Here is an 11,749-nt window from a genome sequence, read left to right as displayed (position 1 = left end):
AGCTCCTTGGTTGCAGTAATATTTTTGAGACTGAAACTGTTAATTAATGGTCGTTAGTCATACCAAGTAAATAGAAAGTTATAAGGTTTTTGACAAATTCTCACTTATATTACAAGAATAAAGAATTGTATTCTTGCTTTTGAACACAAAAAAAGTGAGACCTTCTGAATACTGGACGCCGAATGCTCCGCTATGTTTACAGCCAGCTGACGCTTGCCCAGACACGCGTGCTGATCGTGTTTGTTTGTTTCGTTTGTTTACATCGCTAAAAGGGTTCAAAATAGCAGCTACGACTGGAAAAGTAGTGCAGAATGTCTCAGATGAGGATCACCGACACGTTCCAGAAGGTAAAGAGGCCAGGGAGGACTCAGAAGCAGGGAAAACCGGCACAGATTGCCGCTAAATCTTCACAAGGTAACGTTAACAGGGTTATCTCCGAGCAGATGTTGGACACTGTGTGGAATTTTTTTTATCGGACAGGGATCCTGACTGTCATAAAATGTTACTATCTTCCCTGCAACATCTGTGAATTTGGATAAGCCCCTGGCTGCATTAAACGTAAACTTTAAAGTGTTCGGCGGACCATCCCTTACCCTTAAGAGGGTGATTGGGGAAGATGTTGGCCTCCAAGATGGAGACCTCCTGTCTGTAAGTGTATAGCCTGGTTACCAAACCCCAGCCATATCTCAAGTATATTTTTGAGGTTGGGGTATGGTATCCAGGCTAGTAAGTGTAATGCAAGACAGAGTTGTCTGGACTGGAGGGATTTCATAGTGTGTCACCAGATGGATGACTGAACTGACTGAACTGAATGTCTTTGTTACTTTGATAATACACTTGCTACAGCATAGTCTTACAATACTGATATTGTATCCCTTCTGTCCCCCACCTCTTATGTACAGCCCCCGCCCAGAGCACGAGTGATGCAGCAGTCCTACAGAGACAGACAGATATCCAACTCCTCAAACAGTTCGACCTGAACCCAGACTATGGGCCCAGCATAGGTAGACAGTCTGTACACATATTACATTGCAATTGCTTTAACCTGAGTTACCTCTAGTCTGTAGATACAGCCAGTAAATACAGATATATTGAATGAATGGATGAACTTTATTGCTCAACAATTGCACAAGGTACAATGTATGGCAACCAATAACAGCTACTAGCTTTAGCTATATAGACAATAGTACTACAAGGCTACATACTGAACAACAAAATAACGATTCCAGTCATGTAGTATGAATCAGTGATCTGGTCTTGCATTTGTAATTAAGTATCATATATTATATGTATGTATGTATGTGTTTGTATGTATGTATATATGTATATCTATCTATCTATCTATATATGGGCTTTTGAAAGTGTTGTCTTAAATTCATAGCCATTTTATAATTTGACAAATTTGTTTCCTCCACAATTTCAGGTATCACAAGACTGGAGCGATGGGAGCGTGCGGAGAAGTTTGGGCTGACTCCGCCCGAGGATGTGCGAGACTTGATTGTACAGCATACAGAGGATGAGGAATACACACACTGGTAGGGCACTTTTTGTTTTCAGGATGAGGTTCCTTTCGTCCAGTAACTGTGCAAACGAAATAGGCTGTTGGCTAAATATGTACCCAGAATGTAATACTAATAGTAAAACCAACTAGTCCCCAAATACTATTCGGTTGTTGTCACATTTATCTATTCTAGACACATTGCATAACTAAAGTCAGATTTGACTTTCTCGGTGCATATTCAGCCTTTACTCATTTGCATATTTGTGACTAGACAAGTCTCTTTGGTGCTCAATCTTGGCAAGAATTACCTCTATACACTCCCTTAGTAGACAGAAAGGACTTAAATTGGTACAGGTTCCAACTATTACTGCAAATTAGGGTTGTAGCCAGCACCTGTCCTTTAGTCTTTTGAAGGAATTTTGCAGCTGGGGACTGAAAAAAAGTTTTCCCCATTCCGTCCCCTGGGACAGACAATAATTGTTATGTTAAAGATATAAAAAAAACCTGAAGCCCATGTGTTCTTTTTCACCAAAACAGATGCCATTGAACAGCTTAGTCTACAAGCACAATTTGCACCTCAAAATGCAGGAAATAGTGTTTCCCAGGGACCCAGACCCCCTAGAAATGATGCGCAACGTCACGCCATGCCTTCGGTGCTCGATAGGATTCCCATTCAAAATCAAGGGGACTGAAAATAATTTCAGGCTGGCTACAACCCTGCTGCAAATGCATTCAAGTTCATATACTGGTTTCAATTTTTCACTTACAGAAATTTACTTAGTAAGTGCTTTACAATTGTGCATGGCAATAATGTGCAAAACTTATCCTAAGATTTCATGATGTAAATGCATGTAATTCCAGTCATCTGCAAATGTTTTATCTTCTCTACTTTCTTCTCCATACAGCCTGTGGAATGACTACAAGCAGATGTTGTGAGCTGTTTTGCAGCAACTTGGGGCATGCTGTAATATTACATTTAGGTGTTGAAATACACTCTTGGTTGAAATATGAAGAGAATCCTCATCGAACATTTGGACAGAATCTTATTAGATTTCATGGCATTAACTTGATTAAGAGCTCATTCAGAGATACATTAACGTTATTGGTGTCATTGTCAATGTTTGCAAGGGTAATTTTGTTTTAATAATGATAATCTTTATTGCATATTCATGCCCGAGGGCTAAATGCACAAAATGACCACATGTGGTCTTATGGATGCAGTGGAAAAACTTAACTAATACAATGATTATTAATACTAAGTAGTAAGTAGTAATAGATGCTAGGGTCACATCTCCCAACCGGGGCCCTGTTAGTCCATTTGCTGGGATGAAATAGAAAACTCAGCTGTATAGTTTATATAGTATACTATACGTGTACGTTCAGTAATATATTTATGCTCAGGACTATTTCTTTTACCTTTTGGGGTCTTTTAAGTTTTATGTCTTGTTTTTGTTCCTGCAAACTGCCCATCTGGGCTTAGTTTAGAATCCTAGCAGAAGTAGCAGTGTAACAACAACTACTGGTTATTATACATACGTTATACAGGTATATGTAGACTGAGACATAGAATTACATTCTACATGGAAATGTAGTTGAGGGTAAAATTATTTTTATCAAGTTATTATTTTGCTTTATCAATTTATTTGTTGACAATGTATTTGACATCCGTAGGGACAGCTTACATTGCCATTCTATCCAATAGTTTTATCTTTTTTTTTTTAATCTTATATCATGGAGACCTTATTATACATGTTGTTGTTTGATACATGGTGAGAAATGTAGAGACACATTTTACTTTATGTTCATCAAAGTATGAAAAATTGACACATTTACTAGCAAAGTATTACTGTAACAGTTGTCTTCCCAAATGAAAGAAAATGAATATACAATGTTACTGTTTTATTGTTTGCTTCGGTTTTTTTAAAATCTATATTGTCTTCCTTTAAGACTTACTATAGATGACACTTTCAGCAACCCTTCAATTGGCCAGGCCCATAGGTACTTGACGGCAAACACGTCTTTAAAGGCATACTGTACTCCATACGAGAGAGTACCAGTTCTGCTAGTAATATTTTTCTGAATCCCCAAACGTAATTTTATCGGCTACTTGACATTGAACCCGGACAAGAGTGCAGTTGCAATAGAAAGCGTTAACCTGGCCCTCCGAAAGTACAATTAAATTACAGCAAGGTGTAACACATTATAATGTGAACAACCATTGGACAAACTTCAACTTTGTAGCTCTTAAGATATATTTGGTTCAGCTTGATAATTACTTTTGCACTGTGCTTCTGGATACTCGTTGACAACTCGTTGGCAGTCATATTAACTTTATTTCCTGGCTAATGTATTTACTGGCCGGCCGACTCCTCTAGCGTACTATTGACTTTTTTGGTCCAATTTCTACAACTAGACCACCGATCCACGAAGCCTGTTAGAGGCTATAAAATCAGGCCAATGACGTGAAATAACGTCCTTGCTGGGCGCATTCAGAGCAAGCCCCTAGGGGGCACAAGATGGAATCATCTCACTCAACACCTGCCCACATACCAAAACAATCCATCCAGGCAAGTTATCGCGTTCACATAGACATCCACCCGAAAACATGGACTTTCTCGGCAAAGGTGAGGAGTCGTTGGCACTGATATATAGAAATCAACAACTTGAAAAAATGTGTTGAGCGAATTAGGGAAAAACCGGTTAGACCCACTTAATTAAGGTCAACAAGATTAGCATGAAAACAGCGTTGTCTAAAATCCAGGTGTTGGTACACCACACTTACCACAAACTTTAGCCGAATTCGAGAAGGGAAACCATGGACGCGAAACTTACAATGATAGCTGCGATGCTATTCTTATCAACGGCTTGTCAGACTTTAACTGCTGACAACACACAACACGGCCTGTCTCCAACCTACTGGGAATTTGCGGAACATTTCGTCGGTTTGGCTCGAAATAAGCCGATAAACTGGACTATGGTGGATCAGCTGGTCAACACCGAACAAGTCAGCCGACTGTGCTTCAGACAGAGCGCGAAACTTCACGATGATACTGTCGCGTCCAAGACTTACGCCGGTCGAAGTAAGTGTTCATGCTGGAATGAATGAAAGTCCTATTACCGTGAGAATTTTATGTACATGCATGCCTCGAGGACGATTTTTAGTAAACTCAATCTACTTACCAAGACGGCCGACAATGTATTATATTCTGATTCTTAACAGGCTCAACTCAAAAGAAAGCAAGGATACATGTCACTACTATATGTTACTTTACACGCCATAAAACCTCGTGGTCTTATCTGTTCTTTGCTTGGCAAGTAGTTGGCATTTGACATTCGGTTTCCCTCTCTTACCCATAGTGTTGGACAGTACTGGGAAGAGGGTCCCTTCGGGTCTGTTCGAAGGGAAGTGGATTGACTTTGGTAGCTACCAGGGATGTACGGTGGACGCCAACAACGCTCCTGACCTACCCTCAGACTTTCGAGCCACGTACTGTCGTCTGAACTGGGGAGGGATACCAAAGGTACTAGTATTCAATATCGATACGTACATATGGTGTATGAATGAATGTATTATGGTGTGGCATGGTGTGGTGTAGCCCTGGGAAGCCAGAACCGCGGACTGTGTTTGTGGGATTATGTGTGTGTGTGTGTGTGTGTGTGCGTGTGTACGTGTGTGTATGTGTGTGTGTGTGTGTGTGTGTGTGTGTGTGTGACGCCAATACGGCAGTAATTGCCCCAGGTGCGACCATGCGACAGTTTTAACCCCTCAGACCGGGAAGGACCCTTAAGGTGGGGTCACACCTGCGCGCATGGGAGTATTAACCTCCACCAGGCCCCACAGGTCGTTGTAAAAATAATAGAAATTGGACAAACGTAAGCAGGTAACATGTCAGACGAGTTAGCTGGGTCGCTAACCATACTTCACGGTCAGCTAACTCATCTGGCATGCTATGTATCTATATTTGTCCAATTTGTACTATTTTTCCCGCGACCTGTGGAGTCTGATAGAGACTAAGAGCGTTATACGCATCTCAAACGGACTTGAATATATACGCATGGCCGACCGTAAGTTGCTGTGTCTCTTATCTCCTCAAACAAGGGACCTCCGTGTGTATGTATGTGCATGTGCATGTGCATGTGCATGTGAGCGTGCGTTTCTGTGTGTGCCCTACAGCTCCCTCCAGGGCTGACCTTGGTCACGGGTCTATATATCAGGGAGATGTTGTCATGGCAACATTGACGTCTATAATATAAAAGTTTTAAAACTTATTTGCAGGAGTTTGCAGCGGGTGTGAAGCATTATGTACAAGGCGTGTGCGTTCCGAGCAGCTGCGCGGATGTGGACGTTACACGGTTGGCAAACGCAGGTACTGCAATTATAGGTCTGGGAACGGATCAAGATTCATGTAACCTTAGGGTATATCTAAGCTGTCCTTACTTATAAACAATGAGGCGATCCTGATTGGCAATCAGTTTGATTTTACTAGTGAAGGTGTGGCTGCACGTCCGTGAAATATTTTTTTCGGAAATAATTCTTTTGCTTACTTATTATTTTTTTTTCGTTTTGACAGAGGATGGTGAGGCTTTGGGACCGGTATTATCTTTGTCCATATATGTGTGGATGTTTGTGTAGCTGGTGCGTAGTAGAATTTTTAAAAAAAGATAATGTTGAGTTTCTTTTCTCGAGGTCTCCTTGGCCTAAAACCCATAGCATCTTGGAATATTGAAGGAGTCTTGTGTCAGAGGGAAGAAGACTACGCCACTTACTCAAACAGTGCTGTCACTGCAATGTGAGTGGGAATTTTAGAATCACCTGATATATATTTCTCCGTGTTGTTTATCTTAAAACACAATGTTAATGAAGGCATAACTTTTTTATACTTACGCAACCAATACTTGCTAAAATTGGGACGTAATCAAATTTTGGGCCAACTTCCGATACTCCAAATTGGAGCAGCGTGACTGCAGGGTCGGGTCGTAAGTGCCAGATGACCTGTGTCACCGCCCGTCTCTCTTCAATGTCGGAAGTTGATCTCGAAAATACGCTGCTTCCTTCTATGCTAAAGAAAGCTCTGGTTAGCTCTTAATTGAATGCATATCGATCGTTAATTGACGTATTGATTACTTGATTGACTGATTTTTCCAATCTCTGTTAAGTGTCGTCATCGCGATCATTCTCTTGCTGTTGGTCATCTCCGCACTCTACGAGTTCATCTGTACAACCTGTCTCTCAGGAGACACAAAACGCCGTCTGGCAGAAGGCAAGTTTTATGGCAGAATTTTTCTTCTAATGTGCTTGTTGATTAGCCTGATATCAAGCCGTATTATTATACACTGTGCGAAAGGGTGTCATTTCCGGACGTTTCTATGTTTGTATACCTCCGGATCGGGACCGTTTCTGGATATATCCGGACAATATCCGGACGAAATCTGACATGACTCCCCTGCGTTTTCGGATAATTTCAGGAGTCCGGAACGGGACCATTTAATTCCTGCCTCATATCCGGATTTCCAGTAATGGAACGTTTTCGGACTCTTTTGAGACAAAACACGTTCCGAATATTTCGTATAAATCCGGATGATTTCAGCAGTCCGGAACGGAACCAAATAATTACGTCTCATATCCGGATTTCCAGTTATGGAACGTTTCCGGACTCTTTGGATACAAATCACGTTCCGAATACTAGTTTCGTATAAATCCGGATAATTTCAGGAGTCAAGAATGGAACCATATGATCATGTCGAATATCCGGATTCAAAGTAATGGAACGTTCTAGGACTCTTTGGAGACAAAAGACATTGGCTAATATTTCATGTTTTCTGATCACGTCCAGAACTTTTACGCCCCGGAATGGTCGCATATGCTGAGCATTTCCGTATTCCAGAATGGAGCCGTATTATCATGTCTCATATCCGGATTCCAAATTATGGAACGTTCTCGGACACTTTGGAGACAAAACACGTTCCGAATATTTCATATTTTCTGAGCGCGTTCGGGGCTATTACGCCTCGGAAAGGTTGCATAAACTAAAGGTATACTGAAACATCATAGGAACAATACAACACATTATTTCAGAATATCCAGTAACTTTACGATCATGCTAAATACCTAATATTTAACGTTTCCTGTCCGTTTTAACCCCGAAAATGCTTACTCGGTAAGGCTACATTTTGTGAAAGCTTTTCAAAGACTTTCCTGTATAAATCAGATGACACAAGTATCACAACAAATACATTATGTGGAGGAACAGATCATGTTAACGTCAAGGGGCAAATCAATATGCATTTGTCTCTTAGTCATACGAAGGAAGTTTTAGCTCACTACAACCTCATTGGTCTTCACAAAAAGTGAAGCTCGAACGAAGCCAAAGTTAAACAGTTCAGACAATCACTGTCAGATCCAATAATATCAAGCCCAAGTCAATAACATCATAACAAAACTGATCAGTTTAAATGTACAATATCAAATGTACAGTATCCGACACAAGTCTAACGTTATATACCATACAATCAATATTCGTAGGATAAAAATGTAATTGCGAAATCAGTACGACAGTCCATTTTCAAGTCCTCTATAAGTCCGTATCGTGTTGACTGTGGAATCATCGTCCGGGGAGCCCTCTTCTGCGTCTTTGTGGTAGTGGACGATCATTGGCGACGGAAGATGCTCTGGCAAGACCCCGCAATATCGACGGCACGTCTCGAGGACAGCCCGCTCCGGCACTGTCCGTCTTCAGAGTAGAAACAATTCTGGCAGGATGCAACGGCACCGGGCACAGACTGTCTTAAGTGTTACGAGGAGGTAGGCCTCGGTCGTCGCCATGGCAGGACAGGCGATTGGGAAACAGGGGCTCAGCGGCTGGAATGGAAAAGAACGGCTTGTAACTGCCCCGAACCCATGAACGGTACATGTAAAATTATTCAAACAACACGGCCATAACAATCACAGCAGGACAAGACGGGGGACAAAGGCAGGAATCTGGAGTCGGCTATCATCAAAGGGCGAGGGCCACACAGATGGCACAGATAAGGACCCCAAAGAACGAATGGAATTTGAATATGCACACAATCACATTGGTCCCAGTAGTAAGGAGATTACAGTTCCTCCTTGGTTCTATAAAGATTTAGCCAGCCAAAACAACAGGACAGAAAAGTTTAGAAGCAACTGTTACGGCACTTACAGCACAAAATAATATGAGAATTTAACTAACTATGGAACGGGCAATTTGTAAACAAGCCGGGGATGACACGCGGGGGTTCCAACTGAAAGAGAAGTGATCTATCATACAACAATCTTTACAAAAAGATCACACTACTAATTATTAAATACACAAAACACTAGGAAGGGATACCAGACATTGCTGACAGACATATACGGAACTAAGAACGGTAACTGCTATGTATATACAATATATGTACTAGAGAGCTACACTACTCACTTCTTCAAGTTCTTGGTCCGGTAGCGGCTAGCGGCTAGCGGCGGCGACAACTGATGTTCAAATCTAGTTTCAAACCTAACTGCTGTCACCAGCTGGTCTACTATTGGTCTAGTCAAGTCATGTGACTTCCTAATATGGTCTTGTTACCTAAGGACTCCTCCAGATGGTTCCAAGCAAGTTAGTGTCATCCATCATGCCTGTTTCACAGAAACACATGGCATTGTGCATTATTTTTGTGAATAAATGCATCATGTACTTACCAGTTTCAAAGTTGTACACAGCAGCAAACGCTGTGGCGCGGTGTAGGCTGTTATCTGCAGCGACTTCCCCAGTGCCTGGCGCACAGTTGACATGCCAACGCACTGGTCTGCTCGGCACTTTGCACAGCTTGCATAACCGCTTTACGAGTGCCTCGTGATATTGTCCGGATATGGACCATTCCCACATAGCAACGCTGGTATTCAATATCACGAGTGACTTTTTGTCATGATATTGTCCGGATATGGATCTATCCCAAACTGAACCGCTGGTGTGGAGTGTTTTGACTGAACTTTGTTCAAGATATTGTCCGGATATGGACATATCCCAAACTGCACCGCTGGGGTGGAGTGTTTTGACTGAACTTTGTTCAAGATATTGTCCGGATATGGACCTATCCCAAACTGCACCGCTGGGGTGGAGTGTTTTGACTGAACTTTGTTCAAGATATAATCCGGATATGGACCTATCCCAAACTGCACCGCTGGGGTGGAGTGTTTTGACTGAACTTTGTTCAAGATATTATCCGGACATGGACCTATCCCAAACTGCACCGCTGGGGTGGAGTGTTTTGAGTGAATGTTGTTCTTGATATTGTCCGGATATGCAAAGAAACAATAATACTTGACTCATAATTATTACCATCGCAAAAATTGTTTTCTGTGTCATTTGATTGTGAATGTCGATGTTAGTATATTTGCACATGTATATGGTAGCTTAAGCTTCAATTACCAGAAAATTAAAGAGTAAACATACATCGACATCGGGCATACTCGTTGTAAAATAAAAACACATATACAGAAACAAAAACGTTAATGGCGTGTATTTGACAAGATAGGAAACCTTTTTAGGATACCCAACAAAGCAATCTCAGATTCATGTATGACAAGAAAAGTAATTTGTTAACCATTAAGTGGTCCGAAAACTGATCTCTGGAATGTTTCTGTTTTGGACATCTGTCGTAAATGGAACGGAATATGAATTTGGAAGGAGCGAAAATTTCGGCAAAAAATTGCAGTCTTATTTGTTCAGATGCGCAATAAAACAATCACCGATTCACAATTCACGTATAGAATACCTTTATCAGTAACGGTCAGAATATGCTAACTCCAAATCTGTCCTAAAATCCATGGAATATCTGTCGCGGATATGTCTCGTAAATGGAAGGAAAAGAAAATAGTATGAGTTCGAAAACATGAAACGTCGCTGACACGTATTCGGAAGAACGGGAAATTCTATCCGTCTGGGCATGTGCCAAAACATTTCATGACTCATGACATTCTGAGACATAATGAATATGAAAATGTCATCTGACAATGGCCCAGAAAAAATGCACATCATGTTTCGTGCAAACTCCTAATTTGCCCGGGTATTCCTTAACGAAATATATGGACCTTGGATATGCAAAGAATGTAGAACATATCACGTATTCGGAGGCAAGAAACGTCAATGGCGCGTATCTTGAAAAACAGGAAAGTCTTATTTGTCCGGATACATAACAAGACAATTCCTGACTCATGATATTTCCAGATATGGGAAATATTGAACATCGTGCCCGGACGCAGTCCGAATATTTAGCATGTCCAAAAATATGTCAACTCCGACTTTGTCCGGAAATCACACCCTTTCGCACAGTGTATAGCTCCCGATTCTCTCCTGTCATCTCCACAAATAGAGGAGACTCAGGCTATAACACGGCTGGATACGGGGCTTTTTGCTGATGGAACTCAGTAGACATTTTGATCGAACTCATTACAGAAAGCCCATGCCCGTGAAATGATGTAGACATCAGGTAGGTCAGCATACAAAAAAGGTTCGAGTTCCACTTGCCTTCGATTTCCCCATGACTTTTACTGCTCATTGCCTCCGTGAAACTGTAAACTTATTGACTGCCGTTTGTATGTCAGAGCGATGTTTGTTAGCAAGATAACCAAAGAACGCAAGTATTTGGTATGCGGGTATGCCTTTATACGACAAAGAAATGGCATCAATTACAGTTCGGCAGGGCGCTCTAGCGACATGTCATGGTACTGTAGCTGAACTTCAGGTTTTGGTATTTTGTGTTCTAGACTTGCTCTAGTCATGCTTTTTCAGTTGTTGAAAGCTCTTAGAAAGGATAATAAGGTGTGTAAGTTTTGGCCCCCTAGACTTTTCTTCTGGATGGTAGATGCCAATTTTGTGTCAGATTTTGAAAATGAATAACGTGATGATTTCATTTCATTTTATTTTCTCCAGGCAAAACTGACCGTTTTTTGAAGTGCTTCTCTGTGTACCAAAACACCAAGAAGTTACTGGACACGTACCAGCATCCAGGGCAACTTTCGACCCTTCATGGCATCCGGGTGATCAGCTGTATGTTAATCATCTACGGGCACACGATAGTGATGCAGGTTGACATAGGTACAGTATGTTATCATAAACGTCTAGCTGTGTTCGTATGATAAAAGCTTTAACAGTTATATATATATCCCCCGGGCCGAACGCTTTCAGCTACGTCACACATGACGTCACACATGACGCCATGCGCCAACCAATAATTGAAAGCTGTCAT

The 11,749-nt window shown here is 41.5% G+C and overlaps 2 protein-coding genes across 2 annotated transcripts; both read left to right on the top strand.

Moving 5' to 3' along the window:
• The first annotated feature begins 182 nt into the window (after positions 1-182).
• On the top strand, positions 183-2,642 carry LOC118425816 (DNA polymerase delta subunit 4-like). The gene is made up of 4 exons (XM_035834914.1): positions 183-414; positions 903-1,004; positions 1,424-1,535; positions 2,407-2,642. The coding sequence occupies exons 1-4, from the start codon at positions 312-314 to the stop codon at positions 2,435-2,437; spliced, it is 348 nt and encodes a 115-aa protein (XP_035690807.1). The 5' UTR covers positions 183-311; the 3' UTR covers positions 2,438-2,642.
• Positions 2,643-3,954: 1,312 nt separating this feature from the next.
• Positions 3,955-11,639, top strand: LOC118425335 (nose resistant to fluoxetine protein 6-like). Its single transcript, XM_035834144.1, has 6 exons — positions 3,955-4,581; positions 4,859-5,022; positions 5,778-5,868; positions 6,189-6,291; positions 6,659-6,762; positions 11,434-11,639. Exons 1-6 carry the CDS (start codon positions 4,317-4,319, stop codon positions 11,637-11,639), a joined length of 933 nt encoding a protein of 310 aa, XP_035690037.1. The 5' UTR covers positions 3,955-4,316.
• The last annotated feature ends 110 nt before the right edge of the window (positions 11,640-11,749 follow it).

This window comes from Branchiostoma floridae, chromosome 11, assembly GCF_000003815.2.
Source record: "Branchiostoma floridae strain S238N-H82 chromosome 11, Bfl_VNyyK, whole genome shotgun sequence".
Classification (NCBI taxonomy): Eukaryota; Metazoa; Chordata; class Leptocardii; order Amphioxiformes; family Branchiostomatidae; genus Branchiostoma; species Branchiostoma floridae.
Note: the sequence above shows the minus strand (reverse complement) of the source record. Positions and strands in the feature narration are given on the sequence as shown.